General features: G+C 37.7%; 1 protein-coding gene and 1 long non-coding RNA gene across 3 annotated transcripts; one reads left to right on the forward strand and one right to left on the reverse strand.

The window, feature by feature from the left end:
- The first annotated feature begins 1,165 nt into the window (after positions 1–1,165).
- On the forward strand, positions 1,166–21,077 carry emx3 (empty spiracles homeobox 3). Its single transcript, XM_037078271.1, has 3 exons — positions 1,166–2,022; positions 15,385–15,569; positions 20,854–21,077. Exons 1-3 carry the CDS (start codon positions 1,662–1,664, stop codon positions 21,025–21,027), a joined length of 720 nt encoding a protein of 239 aa, XP_036934166.1. The 5' UTR covers positions 1,166–1,661; the 3' UTR covers positions 21,028–21,077.
- On the reverse strand, positions 17,269–24,103 carry LOC119008166. 2 transcript variants are annotated; one of them, XR_005071347.1, is made up of 4 exons: positions 22,491–24,103; positions 21,691–21,727; positions 20,836–21,028; positions 17,269–17,456 (listed from the first exon to the last, which is right to left on the reverse strand). It is a non-coding gene; the product is annotated as an uncharacterized LOC119008166 (long non-coding RNA). The 2 variants fall into 2 exon arrangements; XR_005071348.1 differs by lacking the exon at positions 21,691–21,727.
- Between the last annotated feature and the right edge of the window lie 366 nt (positions 24,104–24,469).

Genomic DNA, 24,469 nt, shown 5'->3' on the forward strand with positions numbered 1-24,469 from the left:
TTTGAACAGCAGCCATATTTTTGTTTTATGTGTTGTCTGCGTATCAGTACTTAGTTACATTTCATCACTGGTTTTAGAGGCCAAGTACCTCAAAACTGTACCAGTACAATAACTTGCAACTTAAGTACAATACTTAAGTAAATGTACTCAGTTACACTTCATCACTGCTTTTAATGTTTTGCCTATGTAAAAGCACCATGGTGTAGAAAAATTCTGTTACAAGTTAAAACATCCAAAATGTCAGTTGAGTAAAAGTACAGAAGTAGTAAAGAATTTGAAGCAAAGTACCCATTATGTGGCTCAATGATATCTATCAATATTTGGGATTATAATTAGATATAATCTTTAATTTGATTTACTTTATATTCTGCTGGGTAATCAAGTATTATATAGTAATCTCTTTGTTGATTCTGAATCGCTAAAGTCACTAAAGCTGTCAGATAAATAATACAATATTATATAAAAAAAAGTAGGTTACCCAACAGTCATATTCAAGATATGGTCTCAAATATGGTGTTAAAGTATTACTTTGGTTAAAGAGAAAGTCGCCTGCATGAAGAGTACTCAAGTAAAAGTCTCTGATTTTAAATATACCAAACTTGTAGATTATATTTCATACTGTTGATTTGAATCTGTAAAGTAACTAAACATGTCTGATAAATGAAATAGAGTACAAGTATAACGTAGCAGAAAGTGAAAATACTCCAGTAAAGTACAAGCACCTTAGCTAGGCTAATAGCAGGCCTACTCAGGTCATTAACTTAGTTACTTGCCATGATTCACTCATGAGATTGTAATAAAGTTCAGTGTTGTAAAAGTACCAAGTGGTCATGATAGTAATAGCAAAGATATGAGGTTATCATTACTTATTGATAATGTTATTTATTACTTTGGTTTGGTAAGTATTAAAGTATCTTATATTAAATGTACTTGATGAGCTGATGATATTTTTGATCTGAATCTGTAATAGCTGTCAGATGACTGTAATGGATTAGTAAATTCTCAGTAAGGAGGAACCTTAAACTTCACAGTATGAGTAAATGTAAATTGTGTTTCTTTTCGCCAGTGACTTTATGAATGCTATACAATCAAAGAATGATTAATTTAGATCATCATCATCATCATCATCATCATCATCACTCTCCGTCATCCAACAACAAAATGGCTGTCTGGTTAGTCTCCTCTGCGCATGCTCAGCGCACCTCTGCCGGGGGCAGGGCAGGTATCTGTCGGCAGCCTGCTGACCGACAGTCACACTCTCCCGCCCGGCTTCAGTGCAGCATGCGGCGGCAGGAGGCGTGAGGACACACGGACTGATCAGAGCCCCGCAGCCCGTCGCTCCGTGCTCTCTCCCGGCCGCAGCTCGGAGGATCCCCGCTGACTCTCCGGACACTTTGAGGAGCTTGTGCTTTTTATTTCTGCACGCGCGGCGGCCACAGAGGAGCGAGGCGCGTGCGAGACACCGCCCCGGACACAGGTGAGAGGAGCCTCACCTCCAGGTGCAGCAGCCAGGGTCTGTCGGAGGGGAGGCATGGCTCTCCGGGTCCAGCTGGGTCTCTGATCCCAGGTCCGAGGAACTAGTGGACGGTGAAACCTTCATCCTGCTCCGCTCCGCTCCGCTCCAGGTGCTCCAGGTGCTCCCGGTGCTCCAGGTGCTCACCATGTTCAGCAGCAATAACAAGAAGTGCTTCACCATCGAGTCTCTGGTGGGGAAGGAGGCGATCAGCCACGGCAGCGGCTCCGGGGACGAGCCCATCCGGCCCACGGCGCTCCGCTTCCCGGAGTCCCTGCACCCTGGGGTGTTCGGCTCCTGTTTCCAGGGGGGCAGCGGCAGGACTTTGTACTCGGCCGGGCCGGACCTGGTGATCCAGGAGGCCGGGACTCACACTCAGAGCCCCGGCGGGCTGCCGCTGCACCCGCTGCAGATCCCCCCGCAGAGCTTCTTCAGTCCGCAGCACCGCGACGCGCTCAGCTTCTACCCGTGGGTGCTGCGGAGCCGCTACCTGGGACACCGCTTCCAAGGTGAGCCGCTGCTTTCATTCACATATGGATTATTATGCTGATGAATGTTTTAGTTTAAATTGATGTTGTGGAGGTTTTCTTTTTTTTTTCTTTAAATCAGAATTTTCTCTCAAACAAGTTTGGGGTCCAGTTATTAACAGAAGATCCAGTTTTTATTGTGTGAGCTGCACAGATCCTGATCAGAAATAATGTTATTATAAGAGAAATATCAGGATAAATATTGTTTTCTTTATTATTTTGCATTTAATATTTTATTGTTTTCCGTGTTTTTCTGCTGTTTTTATGATTATTGGGTATTTTAGAATGTGCAGACCACTGCGTGAATTATCATTACTGAAAATAATACAAATGCTTATTAGTGAACAGACTGGCAGTACAGCGTATTTGATGGTAGATGAACTGCAGCGTTTTCTGAATAATCGATAATCGATCGTGTTATTGGATATTTTGATCTCCGTCACATAAATTCTGCGGTGTGGAAACACACACAACCCCCCCAACTCATTTTCACTTCAGACGTCAGATATCATGTTAGTATCAGATTACTAATATATCTTATTTATGTGTTGGATCATTTTCTTGAACACATGACTCATTTTAATCATTTTATTTGTCAAGATTTGTTAATCATTATTTCCTGCGAAAATCCCATTTCTTATTAGTGCAGATTGGAGCTCGAGCGACCTTTAACCTCTCATTTTAGTTCCTGTAATATTCTTTCATTATTCCTTTAATACCGCAGCGTGCTCACAGTGATCTGACAGAAGTATTTCTGTGTTTGCTCTCTGCTGCTCTGTGACGGGTTTTGTCTTTTTTTTGTCTTTTTTTTTTTTAAATCTCTTAAATCTTTTTCCGGACCGTTTTTGTTGTTTGGCTCCCGAATCTTTACTGAAACCAACCGAACTCCATTCAACCTTCCTTCAATTAAAAGTGAAAACTTGTCAAACCTTTAAACAGCTGAATTTAGTGTGAACTTGATTTGAGATGCAGAATTAATATCAGACTGATGTGATGGCGGCATTAACACTTGGATCTATAACATGTTGAACAGATGATAAAACGCGCTCGTGTTTTTGCAAGAAAGTCAATTAAACTTAATTTAAACGACAGGAATCGTCACTATAGTTAAATGAAACTCTGCAGGCTGTTGGAATAAAAAACATAGATATTTAATTAGATTCTACATTATTGTTATTAAAGCTCAGATAGTCACTAAAACACAAATGATGTGAACTTCGTGGCCTTCTGTTAATTTATAGAAGGAAAAAGCATTAGTTTGAGATATTTTCTCACATTTTTTCATCTTTTAAATGCATTTTGAATAAAGTTGTAATTTGAATCAGGTGCGCCGTTTACATAAAATCCACCTGATGACCTCACGGGGAAAGAATTCGGATGGAAATCAAATATCGAATTTGATGAGCGGGTTTAATTGAGTTCGGCTGCGGTCTGATTGATTTATCGATAACAAAATCAGTTTTTATCATAATTGGATGAATCAAACAACAGCTCACGTGTCAAAGCCGCCGCGGTTAACTACTAATCAAAGAAAGTGGAAATAAAATCAACTCAAATCATCACGTTTCACACAGAAAGTCTTTTTTCGAAAATCACAATTCAATAAAAGAGAAACGATCATCAATCAATCAATCAATCAATCAATCAATCAATCAATCAATCAATCAATCAATCAATCAATCAATCAATCCAGAGTTTCCCAACAACAATTTAAAATGAAATCCTCAGGTTTTGTCAAACATAAACATCTAATAATGATAAACAATAAAACATGTTCTAACACTGAAGAAAATATTAAGATAATGAGAAATGATTTAAAACCTAGTAGAATACATTATGAAATATAAGTTTAATATAATATCTAAACATCAAAGTAGTCTGTATGTCTTTATAGTCTTTATATATTATAATTATATCTCAGTGTTTATATTTATATTTTATATTTGTAATTAAAACAAACAAAATGACAACATTTTGCAAATTATATATAAAAAAAAACATTAAATCATGTTGAGGATTTAAAAAAATATTTCACCTTCAGATTCACATGAAAACAATTAGATATCAGACTTCATCACTCAGTGATGGATGTAACTGAGTACACTGACTCCAGGCAGCTACTTGTACTTTACTCAAGTATCTCCGTTTTCTGCTACTTTGTAATGTAAATGAACGCCTTCATTAAACAGAAGTGCGTAATTAAACTTAAACGTTAACGCATCAATAATTATAATGCAATAATTTACTTTGGTACGCTTCATAATACTTTTGTACTTTTACTGCAGGATTCTTTATTGTAATAGAGTATTTCTGTGCTGTGGTACTTTTTAAAGAGAACCATCTGAATACTTCCTCCAACACTTGACAGCACTGATGGAATATAACTGAGTACATTTACTCAAATACTGTATTTGTGTTAAAGATATTTTTTTTTTATTCTGCCACTCCGCTTCAGTCTGGAGGCAACTATTGTACTTTTCACTTCACTACATTTGTCTGATAAATTTGATTACAAGATACTTTACAGATTACATTGCGGGATCAGAGCTGAAGTAACTCATTTTGAATTTACTGGCTCCAATAATCAGAAAAATGTTGAACATCAGATCTGATCAGTCGACCCACAGTACACAGTACACAGTACACAGCACACAGTACACAGTACACAGTACACAGCACACAGTACACAGTACACAGTACACAGTACACAGCACACAGTACACAGTATATGTACACACTTTTACTTGTCGTGTTGATACATTTACTCCAGTACTATTCATATGGGTGACTTTCACTTTTAATCTTTATTGTCAGTCATTGGCAACAGACAAAAGCTGAGCTGAGAGGATTTTATTTAATCATAGAAGAGGAATGAAGCGGCTGTGGCTCAGGGGTAGAGTCAGCATCTTGTTATCTTAAGGTTGCCTGTTTGATTCCCCTGGTCTGTTGATGGCAGCCACTGCCATCAGTGTATGAATGTATGAATTACTGTGATTCACTTTGGACAAAAGCATCTGCTTGATGCTCTTAATGTAAATGTAAGAAACACAGACAGGAAGTGGAGTTTCGGACTTCTTCTTCAGTTTTTGTTTTAACTCTTTCACGTCCAGTTTCTTGAGTCAAACAGCTGCTGAGGGACGCTGATACTCTCCTTCCTCTCTGTCTGACACACACACGTTGTGTTTCTGAAGCTCGATGAGACGACTTGTTTTTTCATCATTTTACAAACCCTCAGGACAGATTTCCTCCTCAAAGATTGTAAATAAAGCTCTCTGAGTTTGAAATATGTAACTGACAGCTGACGACTCATAACTGCTGAAATGATTTAAATTCAACAAAGCTTTATTGATACGACACAACTGGCTGCCAATCGACACATCAATTGTCCTGTTGTTAGTTTTAACCCCTCGCTGTCTGGTGTCATCACAATCAGAGCGACTGACCATCATCCTCATCATCGATCAACCTGCACACTATCAGTTAGTTCAATAATAATAGATTAATCAGTGAAAAATTCCTACAAATAGCGTGAGTTTTTTTTGTTGTTTTTATTTGATTATAAAATGTAGCTCATAGAAAATATAACTCAGGTTTGCACTCTAATAAAAACATGCATCTCTAACTTGTGATTTATAATTTCATAATGTTTCAGATGAACTGAAAGATGATTTTTAACATAAATGAATTATTTAAAATGAGCTCAACGTAATAATAATAATAATAACAATAATGAATTTGATTTGAAGGAGCCTTTCAAAGCATTCAAGGACACTACACATAACAACAGTACAACAAAAAACAGTGGACAATGTAGTGCAAATGAAAATAAATGAGTAAGAGGATGCAACATGGTCAAATTAATATCAACGCTACTAATAATATTAATATAAAGCTTGATACCCTCTTGGATATAACAGTTACTTACAACAGTTATTTCAGGATTAGTACTTTACTACCTGGATGAGTAATGTACACACACACACACACACACACACACACACACACACACACACACACACACACACACACACACACACACACACACACACACACACACACACACACACACACACTGAGCTCGTCACCTGTCAGATTAAAGGCTTCTGTTCAGTCAGTGGATTTTCTGTCTGTTGGCTGTAAAAACATAGAGAGGGAAAATCCAACTGAGTGAGAGTGATCGCAGCTCTGAACCTTTCTGTGCTTTTAATTTTAGTTGAAAGGAAACTGGAGACATTCAATGCTTTTATTGTGAAAAAGTCAACAGTTTTATAGTGTCTGATACACAGACAACACATAAAATGACTTTGAATAATACCCAGTGATGAGATGTAACTAAGTAAACTACATTTACTCAAGCAGCCGACTGTAGTGTAGTAAACTTTTGAGGTACTTGTAGTTTACTGAAGTATTTTCATTTTCTGTTGCTTTATCCTTTCACTCCATGACATTCTGGAGGCAGGTATCATACTTTTTACACCACTACATTTATCTGAAAACTTTAGTAACTAGTTACTTTGCAGATTACATTCATTTGCATTCATTTACATTTGCATCAGAGCCAAAGTACAACATTGTTCTATTAATTTATCTGTTTACATAAAAAATGAAATAGATATAATACTGGATCTGAATTAAATAAAAAAAAAAAAGATTTTGACGACCAGAAAAATGTTTAAAAACAGATTTCTTTCAAACAGTAACAGGGTAAACAGCCGAAGTACCTGTCGCTCCCACACAGGTGATCCCATTATCTCCTCCTCGTCCTCCTCCTCCTCCTCCTCCTCCTCCTCCTCCTCCTCCTCCTCCTCCTCCTCCTCCTCGTCCTCCTCCTCCTCGTCCTCCTCCTCCTCGTCCTCCTCGTCCTCCTCCTCCTCCTCCTCCTCCTCCTCCTCCTCTCACAGTCCTCACAGCTCCTTCGTTCACTCAGACACATTTTTATTCATTAGCTGGAAGCAGCTGACAGCCTCCATCACCTCCCTGTGTCCCGTTTCTATGGTCAGGTGTGTGTGTGTGTGTGTGTGTGTGTGTGTGTGTGTGTGTGTGTGTGTGTGTGTGTGTGTGTGTGTTGGGTAGGACAAACAGGACGTCCTCCAGGCAGATGAGGGTCAAAGTTCATCCCTGACCTTGAGAACAATCCCCTCCTGCTCCCTCAATTTGTCTAGCTGATGCTTAGATTTCATTTTTTTTCCTGAGCACTTGAAGGTTTAAATTTCATTGGACACTGATGTCAGCTCCTTAAAGTCTGAGGCCTTCTGATTGTGACGAGCTTTTAATGTGAAACATCAGCAGGAAATGGTCAAGTTACAGCAGCTTAAAGGACCAGTTCACCCAAAAAATGATAATTCTGTCATTATCATTTAAAACATAGAGGAGGAGGAGGTCTGTGTCTGTTATACACACACACATACGCACGTGCATACACACATGCGCGCACACACACACACACACACACACACACACACACACACACACACACACACACACACACACACACACTTTTCTCTGTCACAGGTCTGGACTTGTTTCCAGTGCCAGGGGAACCTGATGTGCCATCTGCTCCAACAAAGCTCCTTGTTGTCGTCGTCGTCGTCCTTCTCCTCCTCGTCTCTGACAGTGAAAATATTCTCAGCATTTTCTCTTTGATTATTTTGTTAATCATCACACTGACATGAGCATTTAGTTTTAACTTGTCTCCTCCTTCTCCTCTTAGTCCTCCTCTAACAGCCACATGCTCTCATTATTTTCTGACTATTTCATTTTGTTAAATCTGTATGAAATCAATCATGTTTGCCACTTTTATTTTGGCGTCTTTTCTTTTCTTTTCTTTTCTTTTCTTTAAAAAAAGATTAATTTAATACGTTAATGAAGCAAAACAGACAGACTTTGTACAAATACAGTAAATAACTTATTATAATAATTGTTAAACATTTTATGTAATCGAATCCTTAGAGATGTAGCTTCTCTCCCCAGCTGGTCCAGACTTCGGCAGTTCACATTACTTTGGCCCCGTTCCTGATTTTTGAATTGATCTGAAGATTTAATTGTTCACTTTAAAAGTTTTTAAAGCTGCGCTGTTCGTCTCAAAGTTGAGACTTAGATTTGAAGGTCTTCGTGCTTTTGTCTTCAGGACTTTGGAACAACCTGCCTGAGGAGAAAAGGCCGTTATAGACTTATTTTATATATATGTTTTTTACTTTTATTTCCATTTATTTATCTTCATTCTGTCTTGTTCTAACTTTGCTTCAATCTATGCTTCTTGCTGTTTGGCTTTTATTTTCTTAAATTGTGCTCCTGAGTTTCCTGGGTTTGCTGTCTATCAAAGCACTTTGTAAATAATGTTAGATATGTTATACATTATATGTTATATCTTTAATCACTAACAGTCTGTATTATTTTATTCTGATTATCATTTAGAAAAGTACTTTTTGTTTGGACATTCTCACTCTCTCTCCCTCTGGTAGTGAATGAAGAGATAGATAAAGTATTGATCCTGTCTGAGCTGTGTCATGAGTATCACACATGATGTTTGTCAGTTTGTTGTCAAACCTCATGTAGTTGTGTGCTAAAGCTCACTGAACTACATAGTCTCATCAACACGTCACCAACGCCAATATGGAGTCAGCCGGGCTCAGAAAAGTTTGTTAACAAGAATTAATGTCACAATAAATCTGCTCATATTCATAACTGCTGGTCCTGGTTCAGTTCTGTGAGCTGCTGATATACAGGAGCAGCTCTACAGTGTTTAAGTTAGGAGACGCATCCCTGATGACAGTCGACTGTGACTTTATAACGACGTACTTTCACACTCTGGTATTTCATTAGTTTGATGAGACAACATATCAAGTTAGGTAATATATTAATATAATAAAATTAGAATAATAGGAACTCAAAACCCTAATTAAACACACAAACAACGTGTATTTAAGTTTTTAAAGATTACCGCCCCCCAGTTACAGTGGTTCTGTCCACTGTCAGCTCGCTTGCAGTTCCACACAGTTGTGGGTGGAGACTGAGGTGAGGTTAGTGTTTGTTGGATATTGGACAGACATTCACTCTGGAGACACCCGGTGGCGTCTCCTCAGTGTCATCCAATATCAGCAGTGTGAGGACGGTTAGCTGCCTCCCAGAGCCTCCCCCCACACTGGAGGCTGACTTAGGGACCATCAACAAATTACCTTATTGTTTGTTGGATTTTTATTGAATGTTTTATCTATCTGCTATTTAATATGAACATTTATTATGAAAGCGTTTGTATTGAATTGCTACCATGTCACGTGACCCAGTGACTCTGAACAGTGATCTTTGATGTCTGAATGTGATGTAACAGGGAGGAGAGAAAAGGTGGGAAACTCCTGAAGCTGCTGGGGTGGCTCGCCACTTCCAGTTGAGTTTGCGGGCACGGAGAAAACTTTGTAGCACTGTCCGATTTATAAGGGAGGGGAAATCTTCAATCCTCCTCCCGGTTACATCACATTCGGAGATCAACACTTCTCAAGTGGCAAGATGGCGGTGAGTGGAAAAAACAACTGGTAAAGTGAGTTGTTCAAAAACCTTCTTTTCAGTAAACTCTGTGTACACAAACAATGTTCTCAATGCTCGTGTTCATGTGTAGAGACCCTGATGATACTACGAGCAAAGTTTCATGTTGTGTTGAGACTTCTTAGTGTTTTAAAAATAGCGATATTGATGCTAACATAGTATTTGCCCCCAGCACTCCACTGAAAATGAGTTTGACCTGAAAACAAAAACACAGCGGTGTTGTTTTAAACAAACCTTTGACTCGGGTACATTATCAAAAAGACCCTAGGTTGCAGTTTTGTTTTAAGTAAGGTACTTCATGTACACCTGATGTCCTCCTCAGATTCTAATCTGTAATAATTGAGATTATGAACAACTGGAGACATGTAGGTCAAAGATCCTTTAATATATAACTTGAGAAATCCAAACTTCTTTGTGCCTTTTGTGATCTGTATACATTTAGTATTACAGTGCATTTGGCAGGACCTTTTGGTGTCCCCCTTCCTGGGAAATGTTTCTTTGTCGTCAGCAGTGCAGTGAAACATCACACCATTGGTGTCGCGGTGTTCTTTTTTTTTTCTTTCTATTGCGATAATTCCACTTCTTTCCCCGCTTGGTGTCTTTTCACACTTTCCTCACCTGCTTCCGTTCTCTTCCTCCCCCTCTTATTTTTTTTTGTTTAATTAATGAACAGACCTCCTCCTCCTCCTCCTCCTCCTCCTCCTCTTCTTCTTCTCATGTCACTGCCTTGTGGCATATCAGACATCCATCAAAAATGTTTGATATTTCTGGTTGAGTTAGTCAGAGGTGCTCAGTGGACCAGGCTTTCTTTCAAACTATTAAATCCCCTTCACTGTCTCATGAAACATACCAGAGTATTTCCTAGTGATTTTTATATCAGTTTTATATCACCATGTTGGAGCTCCTCTCTCTGTCGCACTAAAGCTCTTCCCTTCCTTTTGCACGGGATATTGGAATAATGATATGATATTGATATACTGCGTGTTTATGAGAGATAGTAGAAGAAGCGGGCTGTTAGCATTCACAGCATTAGCCACTGAACAAACAAGGAGAAGTGTAAAAGCAGCAGTCTGTTTGATTGACATCATCTCTGCCTCTGTTTACATTTTTCTTCCTTCGTCACAGCAGCTGAAGCTGTTTGTCAGTGATGAGTCAGTGACTGGAAGTATGTTCACATTGCTGCTGTTTTGTTTCTGCAGCTGAAAGTATGGATTCTCTTCTTGGCCTCTTTTTCACCTGATACATATTTAGTTTTGTACATTTCTTATGAGATTAACTGTATGAAATATTAGATCTAAGAGGATAAACTGTGGTTGAGGTGTCAGTTGAAGCTGTTTTTTTTGTGCGTATTCTGGAGGAAACATCTACACGTTTAGTTGAGCTGGAAGTAAACAAAGATGAGCATCTACATGCATCAAATCTAGATGGCGAAAGATTATAGGTCACCACAACTCTGTGTCATTGTGAATCAAGTTTCTGCCAACATAAAGCCAAATCAGACAGACAGAAATGAAAAGCGGAGAAACCATTCAGTTGTTTCCTCTTCACTTCGCTCTTTGCTCTTCAGACTCTTGACAAACTTGTGTGATTTACAAGCAAATCTTCAGGTTGTATGTTATGATAACTAGGTTGATTAGGAGGAAGTGCAGCAGAATGATAATACCAAAGAGTTTTCAGCGATGTACATTTGATGAAATGTTGCAGTCAACTTCAGTTTAAAAAATATCCTAAATAAAGTAGCAGACGGCGGCACGAAGATGAAATACATGTATTGTGGAAAAGGTGGAAAGGTTTTTAATGTGTGCGCAGGTCAGACAGGTCTTTAAAATTGCTCCTGTTGTTGTTGTTGTTCTGTCATTATGCTGCAGCAAGTGATCGTTACCTGCTTCTACTTTGTCAGCTGTTGTCGTTAAAAGGGTTAAAACCTTCAAACTAAACGTCATTAGAGACTTCTGAATGAGCTCAACTTTCAAACAAGTGTGGCAGAGTTAGCTGAACAGCTGGTTCTCATCTGCAGTCTGTTTGCCTCATGGTGATCCTGCATGAAAGCTTTTTTGATGATACAGTTAACAAGTAATTCTGCAGCTAATGAACTGCACTTCTCAAACACTGGAGCTGAAAATGACTCGCTCCTTTTTTAAAAAACCCTCACTGTCTGTACATTGGTTATGCCCTTGTTAGATAGAATTACAAAAATCAGAGAGGCAATAATGGATATACCGTTATACATAATGTAAACAGGAGTATTCACATGTTCTGACTCATCATATGTGTTGCATTGCACTATTGCATTATGGGTAAATGACAGATCTGAACTGTGATGCACAACAAGCACGGACTCTTGTTTCCGATTTTGTTCAGGTGTTTGGTACTTTAGGTTGGATCATCAGCAAACAGAACAGAGCAGCAGCTTCATGTAGTTTTAAATCCTTTGTTGGAGGATTTCAGGAAGTGTCCCTGCAGCAGATTGTTTCTCCTCGAGCAGTGTGTCTCTTTCACAAAACTTTTCCTTCGGTGGTTTTCTTGGTTGATTCAGAGTGTTCGCTTATGTTCTTGTATTTCTTGTATTTAAAATTTCGGTGTTGAACAGCATTCAGAGTGGAACGCAGAGTAAGACTTTAATTGTTTTTAACTGTTAATTTGGCGATAAATCCTTCAACTCCTGCGTGAGATCGTACCAGCCGAGCGTCTCTGACCTCCGACCTCTCTGTAACCACGCTGTCATTGTCACTTTGTCACATCACGCTGCGATCTCGCGTTACTTCACATTCAACAGAATCAACCGTCGCATTTGCAAGTGGGGCCTCTGAGACGCCTGCTGACCTCCATCAGTCACGGCCCAGCTCAGAGTTTGCATATGAAAGTGACTTTATAGACGCTAACGTTGAATCAAAGGCGTGAACACGTGTAGCTGTCTGCACGCCATCATTGTCCTAGAAGCCGCCAAGCAACCGACTTTTTTGCGTGCGGCATGCCGGCGACGGCAAGTCTTTTCTCTCAAGCGAGGATTTGTTTTTATGTAAAATAGATTTGAAGAATTTACGTGAGATTTCAATAAATGGTCAGAAAAATGAAGCAGATGTTGCAGGTGGGTTTGGAGCAAAAGCGAGAAGACAAAAGAAACACAACGACCATTTTTACCAACGGCGTCTCAGATTCGCTCGACCGCACGCCAACATGTCTGACAAACAAATTAGCCTCAGTTTGCGAGAATCTGAGTGCTGATCAAATCCCTTCACGTGGTCAGTAAAATTTGTTGAACCACAACAGAAAGTGTACTTAAGTAACCAAAGTACATTCAATTATTTCTGTATTTAAGCAGTTTATAACGTCAACGCTGGTTCAGTTGAAGTTCAGGAGCTTAAACAGCAGCACTTTTTTTTGTACTTTGTCTGATGGTTGAAGAAACTGAGCAGAATTCAGTTTTCATGCAAACAAAGTAAAGAGTAAAAAGAACAAAACTAATTTATTCATATTCGTACTAAACTACAAGTTACACAACCTTCATTAGTCATCCAAGCTGACGTCTTCATGAGTCTCATCAACAAAGATATTCACTCCTAAGCTTTACTGGCACGAACGTTGAAGTTACATTACTGCCAATTGAATTACTGAAGAATTATATTTAACACAGGAAAACTAAGTAAATGATCACAAAATAACGATTCATTTAAACCATATTACTCATCAAACATTAATCATTAGAAAACATTTAGTGCAGCTTGATTATCTCAGTTTTCTTTTCTCCACATAGTTGGGACACTTTGAAGAGCAGATGGTGATCCAAGGATGTGTTTATTTCGTCACAGAAAACATCTTGCAAATCCTTAACTCACTTTGTTCAGCCTGTGTTTCCACTCGGTCTGCTGTCAACATTTTCCTCACTACACATCAGTCTCTGTGATCTGATGATGTTCTAATGTACTTTGAGATTTAGTTCCAGTGCTTGATCAAATTTTCTTTTTGTTTCGAGATGATTTGGTTTGGCTGGATCATCAAGTGCATGTTTATCATCATAAAACAGAGAAAAGCAGAACAGTGCACATTTAACAATCTGTGTTAAACTAATGTAATATAACAGTAATTCACATGAAAAAACTGATGCAGGTGATGAACAGAACACAAGAAAATGCAAGTGTAACAAAAAAAAATTGAGAACCAAAAATCCACCAACTGATTATAAAGCTGTGAGGAGCTCAGGATTTGATTTAATTCAGTACAACTTTATTTATAACAGGAATAGAAACAGAAACAAACAAACAAAACCAGCCTGGAGTCTGGAGAACCGGGGGAGTGTTGGTGGTCTCTGGATGGGGGCAGGTTGAATCTGTACTTACTGCACCTTTGATTTCACATGTTAACAATCTGTTTAGAATTTTTTTTTGTGACATAAAAACTGTAAACATGAAATTAGATCTCAATAATTAGTATGTCTGTGTTTGAGAGGAGAAATGGAAACGCTGTTTTATTTTAATGACATCATGTTGCGATGATACAGCAGCACTGAAACGCAGAGTCAGATTTATATCTGTGGTTTGACTGCAGAGCCAATGCAATCAAAACACACACACACACACACACACACACACACACACACACACACACACACACACACACACACACACACACACACACACACACACACACTTGTGTTGAGCTGAGGACAGCCTTTTTTTTTCCACAATCCATGTTTCTCCTGTGTAGAACTGATTTATTTTCTTTTTAAATACATTTTTTTTCTGCATTTCTTCTGGAAACAAATTAGTTCAGCTCCACACACAATTTTTTTTATCTCCTGGGAAAAAAAATCGAAAAGGTCACAAATTATTATTTTTTTTTTAACTTAGTTTCACACCAGGAACTTTTTTTTCTTGTGAATATTTTTCTTGGTTTTGAACAATAAAAAAAGATTTATACCCGAATTATTTTCCTCCACTGTTTTTTTTTTCACAGATGGAAAAACATTGTTTTTTCATAAAGTTTGTTTAGAGTCAAAAACACAGAAGTGAAAATAATTAAGATCAGACTTAGAAAATGCATCACCAGAAAAATACATTACATTTTGCCCCTCAGAGCTTCTGTAGTTTTATGCTGGTGATGGTCTTCCATCATTGCATGCCGTTGTACTCTATTTTAGTCTTTTTAGAAAATGACCAGAAAAGAGACCATATTTCCATACAGAATTTAAAAAGCAGCTGTTAGTATATAAATGTACAAACAATCAGTCAAACCAGCTCAATAAACGCAGACAGAACAAAACAGTAACAACAGGAAATGACAGAAAAAGAAAATTGATTTTTTTAAAAGAGTGACAGACTTTAACGTCACCAGTTTAAGAGACTTAGAGTAAAAATCCGTTTGTCTTTCCAGAATGTAAAAATATGAGCAACCATGAAACAGATGAGTTATCCTCTCTTCCTCAGTCTTGCAGCATTCACATGATTTCCAAACAGCAAATCAAATCCTGCATAGAGCTGTGACATCATCACATCTTCTTGCTTCACTTTTAATGAAGAAGACGACAAGTTGATCCCGAAATAATTTAAAGGTGCAGTCAGATTCTGGAGAAATGTTTGGGCTTGTCATTGTTGATACCTGTTGCCTTTGCATGGCAGCCATCAGTGTATGAATTACTGTAAGTCACTTTGGACACACGAGTCTGATAAATGACCTAAAAGCTGTTGTTCTGTCCTCTTTCAGCATGTCTGAGGAAGAATGAACACGACTTAATTTCAACTGATTTGTAAAGCAGGTGTCGACGTGTTCATTGATCTTTGTTCTGATTGGTTGTCTGTGGTTGTCCAGGTGAGGAGAGCAGTCCAGAGAACATGCTGCTTCACGGCCCGTTCTCCAGAAAACCCAAGCGAATCCGGACGGCGTTCTCGCCGTCGCAGCTCCTGCGGCTGGAGCGAGCCTTCGAAAAGAATCATTACGTGGTCGGAGCCGAGAGGAAGCAGCTGGCCAGTGGGCTGTGTCTGACTGAGACGCAGGTAGGCATCATGGGTAACTGACGACAGGGAATGTTAAACTAGCTGAAATCATACAAAATCAAATAAAAATGATCTAAAATACATTTCTTTCATCCAACATAGAAAGAGATCAGAGTGTTGGAAAGTAATTAAATACATTTACTCAAGTAAAAAGTTACTTGTAATTGTTCTTGTACATCACTAGAAAACATGAAGTGTCTGAATGAATAAAAACGGTTAAAAACACAACAAACACTTCAACACTTCTTAATGAATGAATGAATGACAAGCCGAAAATTAAAAATAAATGAACAAATCTATGTGTAACATGAAAGTAAACAAACAAAAGAGCAGATTATGAAAATATTAAACATGCTCAGAACAAATGACTTAAACAAAACAGCAAGATCTCTTCCTGACAAGTGAATGAATGAATGTTACCAGCAAGAAAAAGAATTGAAATGAATGAACCAGTGAAGCCTTCAGGGGCAAGTGAGGACTTTTTTTTCTTTTAATCTAAAACAGTGGGAAAAACTGTATTTAATTTTCTTCTTCAGGGTGATTTTTCTCAGGCTGAAGGCTCCACTGCCTCGTGTTAAAGGCATTTCACTGCACACTGAGCACCGCATACATCTGTTGTGTGTCAGCAGGTGATGTAACGTTACTGTCATGTCTTTCCTTAGAAGAAGAGTGTGTTGTAATTGCGGCTAATCTTTTCTCCTGATTTTTTCTCTTTCTTTCATAGATGCGAAAACATTTCAGGGAATGTATCTCCTTCAAAACTGTTTTCCCTCCAGTTCTGAAGTCATGAACATGGGAGAAAAACAATTTGGATCACACTCAGAAAATGGATCAGCAGAACAAAGAATTCTTGATTGTCCCTCAGAGCTTCGTAAATTAAAAAGTCTGACCCAAATATTTTTTTGACCTCAGAACTTGAGGGAAACAAGTTTTGCAGGATGATTTTATAAGATTTATATAAAACCACTCCCTTTTCCATCTGAGTTTTTTCACATTTTCAGGTGCAAAGAAAACTCATTGTAGAGAAATGAAAACTCCCCTGAAAGATACATGGATGCTTTTAGTCCTAAATGCGGCAGTGGTGCACTTCAGCCACTGGTGGTCAAAAAGGGTATTACAAAAACAAACTGAATCTGGAAAAACTAGCAAGCCTTATCCTCCTAATAATGAAATCTTTCCAAAGAATGGTCATCAACTAATTACCTATCCACACAATATAAATGAATGAATTAATGATTGAATTATCAACTGATGAACGTATGGATAGATCCTACGAGACAATATTTTCTAGAAACTAAGCTATTTTGACCATTAATATAAATGAACAGATTATCATCCAAAAAATACTGAAAGACTGAAACAACCAGTAACATGTGATTAGATCAAAATGGATGCTGTACCAAAGAAATGCTCAACACTTGAAGATTATCCTGCAGAGAATTTGCATGAATGGACTGAAGAGTAAAAACCGTCCAGAAAAATTAGCTCACAAAAAATAATGTTCCAGCAAATATGAAAGACGACAGACTTCCTGCTCAGTAACAGCTTTTTATTTGCTCGAAATGCTTCAGACAAACTTCTGATCTGTTTTCAGTGTGAACTCGTTCGCTATGTTTCCACTTTAATGTCTCAGATTAAACTGTTCATTAACGTCCTCGACGTGTCTGAGGACAAACTGATGTGACGTCAGGGTGTGTTTGAAGCCGCTGGCGTCGCCCCAGCTCTGAGGAATGATGGAGGGGGAAGTGAGTCGCTGGTTAGTCAGATCCTCGGCGCTCCCTCCACCTTTTCTCAGGAGTGATTGACAGTGTTTGTCATCAGGTCGCTACAGCGATACGAGCACTGACGCCAGTGAGACGAAGTGAATCATCCTCAAGTATTTATGAGCTAATTTCACAACAGGACAGGAAGAGAGAGGAGCGAGTAATCCATCAATCAGCACAGAGTCGCAGCCATCAGCAGTTATTAATCACACATAAATTAAGACATTTTGCAATCGTTGCACTTTTATAGAAGATAATGATCGAGTGATCTGCCTTCCAAAACAGATCTCAGGGCTGCGTTGAAGTGTTCACATCAACTTTATTATGACTTTATTACGACTTTCGCTCAGATTGTTAGAGATCGTTAAAACACTGAAAATAGATCTAAAAATAATATTTATTTATATCATCCAGCAACTCAGTACATCAGTTCTGGAGAAAGACTTGATGAAGAAGAATGTGTGCTTGGATCATACTTACATTGTCATGGATTACTGTTGATTATTGTTTTGTCTCAAAGTATCCAGATTACATTGATTACGTCTGTATTTGATGTCCCTGGAATTAGACTTATTAACTAACTTTCTTTGGGTTAGGGTTATTATATTTATTGCCTGAAACTTACGTAATGTTTCTTTAAAAATGCAGCAGAAAAAAAAATCCTTTCATTAATATGAAAAATGTAGTCACAAAATTTCTAACTGAGTTTGAGTTTGAGTTTTAATTGAGAAAGAAACACACCTGCACTGTACGCTTTACTTTTATCTGAAGGTTTAGTTACTGAGTAAGTTTAACAACAGTAGTGAACAAGTAGTTATTTTTATCTTATTTAGTGATAAATATTCTTTGTCTCATTTGTGTGATCTACACACAAAATGCTGAACTAAGCTAAGGACTCCAGACTTCAGACTGTAGTGAACATACTGAATCACTGTGATGTCACATGAGCATGAACGTTTACTTCAGGGTAGAAAACCAGCCGCTGATTTAATGTTTCTGCTGTGATTATTTTATGTTCCGTGTTGCTTTTCTGCCGTCTCAGACCAAATGCTAGTTTATAAAAGAATCAAACATGTACTTTAGATTATTTAGACTGAAAAAAAAAAACACTTAAATTGTGTGTCAACTAATTAGTGATGCAGTATTTTCTAACTCAAACTTATTGTAAACAAACAAACACTGTGATTCAGTCCATAATATGCAACAGTTACTCAGTCAAGTTTGACCTTTACAAACTTGAATATGGAAAGTAATTAGAAACACACTTCTGACCACTGAACACCAAATTTAGTGATTTACCCAAAAGTCAGTTAAAGTTAAAGTAAAGATATCGTGTTAAAATATTTCTTTGGTAACAGAGATTGTCAACCATATGAACAGTCCTTGAGTAAAAGTTTTGAAGTATTTCCAATAAGTACAAAGAAAAGATCCATGTAATTACATGCACATCTGATATTGAACTAATTTTTATGTGATGATAGACAAAATAAATTAATTTAACATATTCTACTTTAGGCCTGGTGCACCATGTAATCTGTAAAGTAACTAGATGAAGTGGCTGGCCCCACACTGTGGAATTATTTAAATAGCAAAAAATACAAGTACTTCAAAATTGCTCTTAAGTACAGTACTTGAGTAAATGTATGTAGTTTACATTCCATCAGTGGTTATAAGCTTAAAAGATTTATTCAGCTCTCTACTTTTTGCATTACTTGTACTTTTACCTTGAGTTTTTTCATTTAGATTTGTGTATGGAAGCAGTGTTTAAGAGAAGGTTATAGGTTTTATTTGAAAGAGGATTACTGTTGGTAAGTAACCGGCAGATGCAGCATGTAATCAGAAAAGTAACTAGTAACTGAAATCGTCAAATAAATGTAGAGGAGTCAAACGTGTTGCTGTCTGAAGGAGGCCATTTTGCAAAGTGAGTACTTTTCTGTACTTTGAGTAAACTAAGATTTTTAATGCAGGACTTTTACTTGTAACGGAGTATTTTTACTCTGGTATTAAGATCTGTTTACTGAGGCGTTCTGTAGGAGAGAGTGACAAGACGTTTCATTTGTGAGAGGATTACAGTCAGCCCGTTAATCGACAGGAAATCACCTCCTCACACTTTTCTTTCTTTTTTAAGCGTCTGGCTCGTCAGAGTTAGTGACATCGCTATCATAATTACACACCGAGCCATCACACACACACGCGCACACACACACAGAGCATGGATATTAAAGTGTCACCTGAGGCCGTTGGCGGCATCAATGTGGATCGTGTCAAACTGATCTCAGATCTGACAGATTGAGCAACACGAGTTCTTAGTCAGAACGCAGCTGGACGTGTTTGAACGTGTCACATTCATGTTTTACCAGCAGGGAGGTTTTAAATCACTGTTCAGCTCCAGAACATTTATTATGATTACTGTCAGGAGGGGAAGCAGGACGGCTGTAGTAGCTGCCTGCTTCAAAGACACTTCCAAACTAAACAGCTCTGATGTCACAGTGGCTCAAACTGCACTCAGTACTTTGAATACTTATAACACTTTTTCAGTGCAGTACTTTTAATTTTACAGTGAAGGATCTGATTACTTCCTCCAACGTAAAGTAGAAAGTTGCAGATAATTAAAGTACAAGTACCTAAACATGTTTAAACAAAGTACCTGAGTACTTTCATAAAGAACAGTACTTTTACTTTGAATCCTTTATGCATATTTTCCTGACTTTTACTTATAATAGTATTTCTTACTTCAATAAAGGATATGAATAGCTCCTCTAAAGTTTGAGTACTGAAAAATTACTTCAAATAAATTAAATTTACTGATGTGTGAATTTATGAAATTGTACATTTGTACTTTAGTATGTCCATTTTCTGCTTATAAATGTACATTCATTGCATTTATTTGCTAACTTTAGTTGCTAGTAACTTTGCAGATTACATACTGCATGTGTTGATTGCCTGACAGTTGCTCTCTAACAAATGAACTTCAGTACACAAAATCTTTTATATCAGTGAAACGTAAAGAGTTCAAATTATTTTCAGCAGCACATAAATCCTAAACAGCCCCTCTCAGAGTGTAATATTTCTTTTTAACTTGTAACCACTGATGGAGTGTAACTGAGAACATTTACTCAAGTAAGTAAATGACACATACCTTGACATTGTACTTTACTTCAGTCAACTAGTTTCCTGCCACTTCATCCACTCCACTACATTCTGTAGACAAATATTGTACTTTTTACACCACTACATTTATTTGTGTAATTCAAAAAACATTGTATACCTACATGTAAATGTGTGTGTCATTTACTTATGCTTTAGGTACTTAAGTACGTATAATATCAGATACTTTAAGGCTTTTACTCAAGTACTACTCATAGGTAACTTTAACTCTGATTGAAGTAATGTTTTAACACCGTATTTATTTTACACTTTACTGTACTTTTTGAAAAGACATCAATAGTAACAATGTCTTCTGTGTGTTAAATCAGTCATGTCTCACCTGTCTGATCACTCACCTGTCTGTCTCGCTGCAGGTGAAGGTGTGGTTTCAGAACCGCAGGACGAAGCACAAGCGTCAGAAGTTGGAGGAAGAGTCTCCTGAAGCTCAGCAGAAGAGGAAGGGCAGTCAACACGTGAACCGCTGGAGAGCAGCCACGCAGCAGCCGGGCGGGGGTGGAGACGACGTGGACGTCATCAGCGACGACTAGACTGCAGCACACATACATAAAAAAAAATGTGTGCACACACACACACGCACAGACATTGTCATTGTCATTATTTCAGTCAGATGTCAAAACCACTTTCAAGGTGCGTTCAGGAGCCTTTTTCACATGTTTAAAAAACTATTAGGTCTAAGTGAACACAATTAGCTAACCTAGCTAATGTTGTTAACGGGCCTTTTCTTTCCTGCTCATCAAAATGTTGAAGCAAACATTTGAGTCTATCATGAATGTGGATCATGTGGATGGATGTTGAAATACCCAACAAAAATTCTCCAAGGAGGAATAGCTCTAAATAATACAGGGAGAAGTTGTGTCTTTTTGTCAAAGGACATAGAATTACTTGAACATACCATAAAAAAAATTATTTGTGGTGACAGCGGGACAAATGTGTTGAACTGACATTGAAGACTCCACAAGGCCAACTTGAGGTGTGTTCAATGTACCAGTGACGTTCAGGACAAACATACTTAACTAGGAAACAATTATGAGCTGAAACTAGTCTGGAAGAAGATTTGAGAGCTTGATGATGTGTTAAAGTCTTTCAATGTCTAGAACCTCTTTAAAGAAACATGAATGAAAGAGGCGAGGAAACAAACACTAACCAGCAGTATCAGGTCTTAGTAAGGTGAAAATACAAGGTATTATTACCTGTTTTATAATGATATTATTTCCTAGTTTGCCTAATCTGTAAAAAAAAACAACAAAAACACATGACAATATAATTTGTATTATAATAATGATACTCAGTTGTTGATGAGTCATCATGAATAAGGTTATGCGCATCAAGTTATTTACCTTTTGTCATCAAAACAGTAACTGGAGTTCACATCATTATAACCACAATTACACAATCAATAATCTGTCAAGCACAGCGGTAAAAAGGACAACATTAAAGTCGATGATGCAACATTAACATTTGATTTTTGCATGAAGGCCAAACCTGTTCAAGCTTAAACAGGCGCAAAGCTGCTCACAGACAAATTATCTAATTAGCAATGGAGCTAGGTAGTGTTAGCAGGTAAATTTCAAAATAAAAGTCAATGTTGCAACATCTCTCTTATTTCAACACATTTGACTTCTCAAAACAAATCATACTTGTCACTCGAGCTGAGTCACATTCAAAGTGAAAGTTGCTAAGAACTTGTTGCAGTATTTTCAGAAGACATGACCTCACTCAGATTTGAAGCCCCAATTTTAAATGTTTCTTTCACTCACTCTCAAATCGTCATTGATAGCTTTGATTTTTATTTTTTTTTAAAAATATAAGCTGTCAAAATGTCCCGCTAAACTGGCAAAAATGTATTCACACACACACACACACACACACACACACACACACACACACACACACACACACACACACACACACACACACACACACACACACACCACAGCATGTATGACAAACACACAGTGACAAGAACACACACAAATTGTTGACAACTCACCTTTCCGAGGACCGAGTGATGTCCCTGAAGGCATCAGCGCTCATGCAGACAGCAGGAGGTCGGACCTCTCCTGTTAAAGACGATGAAAAAAGACATTAAAAAGAGGAGATTAAAAAAAACAAACTGTGACTTCCTGTTGGAGTTGGACTGCAGGAAACAAGCCCAACAGGAGTCCAGACGTGGTCACAGCTGTCGACTGAACACTCGATGGTGGATTTTGGTGCCAAACGAAAACCAGCGTCCTGAAAAAGAGACGATTAAAGTGAGAAGGTTTCTGAGCGTCTGTCTGCAACAGACGGCGGCCGGCTCGCAGGAAATCTGCTCCACTCAACAACACGTCTGAGGGAAAGAAAGAAAATAAGGTTCTTCCAGCAGGAGAGAAGAAACAGCAAACATTCAGATGGAAGTTTAATTTCTTTCTGCTAACAGGAATAATCCTCCTGAACAGCAGGTTGTGATGTTCTTTACATTCCAAATTCCATTTGAAATTCATTGTATTTTAACTCGACTCTCTACCAAATGTTTTTGACTTTCAGGACAGAGATCTAAAAATGATTAAATGTAATTCTAATCATAATCATACAGATACGTGTGTAAATAATGGATAAAACAGTTCAGGGATTTTTTTTTTTTTTTTTTAGAAAATCATTAATGGCTACAGTGCAGAGAAATAGAAGACACAGAAGAGATAAAGTTAAAAGTCGAGGCTGGAATCATCCACTTTCTGTCTTTATTCGCTGGCTTTTCTTGAAAAGCACTCTGGGAAATTTAGGAAAGTAAGGATCAATGTCGATGAGACTAAAACAGGGAAATTACAACATTTCTTCCACAATAAATACGTTTTGGAATGTGTGAATTCAAATCTTACCTTCCTGCTGGAGGAACCTGGAGTTTTCTCGTCTTATAAAGTTTTGTTGAAAAGCCCAAATGAAAAACAACTGAAGTTACGCCTGGACTGAGATTTGGAGAACATGAACATATTCTGTATGTTTCTTTGCACAGTGTATGTTCATGGTAATGAAGGAACATGTCAGCCAGGACACACACACGACAAGAAAAATACAGAACAACACCAACTTAATCTTTAAAATTACACTGGTAATAATGGAGGCGTGATCAGAAAAGTCTGCTGTATATTACAGTTGTTTTTCACTGAGGCTTTTCCCATGATGCATCAGCAGCAGTGTGTCCTGCTCAGCGGCGAGTTGATCTCAGAAACACTTGGACCGGTTTCACTTTTCATCTTGCTGGTAGTTTTTTGTCTTTTTGAAAACAAAATGTAGGTATTTATGTAAAAAAAGGATTTGAGAAAGTATTCTATGCATCTGACGTGTATATAATGATGATAATAATAATAATAATGTGTGGACTGTCTGTTTGTCTCACTGCATCCTTCATTTGTTTGTTTTCTTCTTCTTCCTGGACAGATTTACCTCATCATCTCCTTATGTAGCACTTCTTCTTCTTCTTCTTAGTCAGATCTATTTTTTCATCGTTTTAGGATTGAATGCACTAACTGTACAACTGGTTTCCTTTTAAGAAAGGGGAAAAAACGATAGAAGCTTTGTACTTCCTGTGTTCAGATTTGGAAAAAATATGAATAAAATGAGATGAAATCAAATGTTTGTTTTTGTTGTAAATCTGATGATAATCTGCCATTTTTTTTCAACCCTGAAACTTTCTTTCTTTTTTCTTTTTTTTTTTTTTTTTAAAAAAACAAACAAAACAAAACAAAAAAACTTGACTCTAAAGTTAACGGTGTCATTGTTATAAATAGTGGTTTTTAGTTTTAGATGTAACTAAAACTCACTTGATATGAAAAGAATGGGACATTTCTATCACATGTGGTGTGTGTGCAAAAATAACTGAACATTATTACAGGAAAGAAAATGACAATTTTGATTCATGGATGTTAATGTGTGAGATCTGGTGCTGAAGTGGAATAACACTTTTTTTTAATTTAAAATTATGATAAAGTA

This window comes from Acanthopagrus latus, chromosome 18, assembly GCF_904848185.1.
Source record: "Acanthopagrus latus isolate v.2019 chromosome 18, fAcaLat1.1, whole genome shotgun sequence".
NCBI lineage: Eukaryota > Metazoa > Chordata > Actinopteri > Spariformes > Sparidae > Acanthopagrus > Acanthopagrus latus.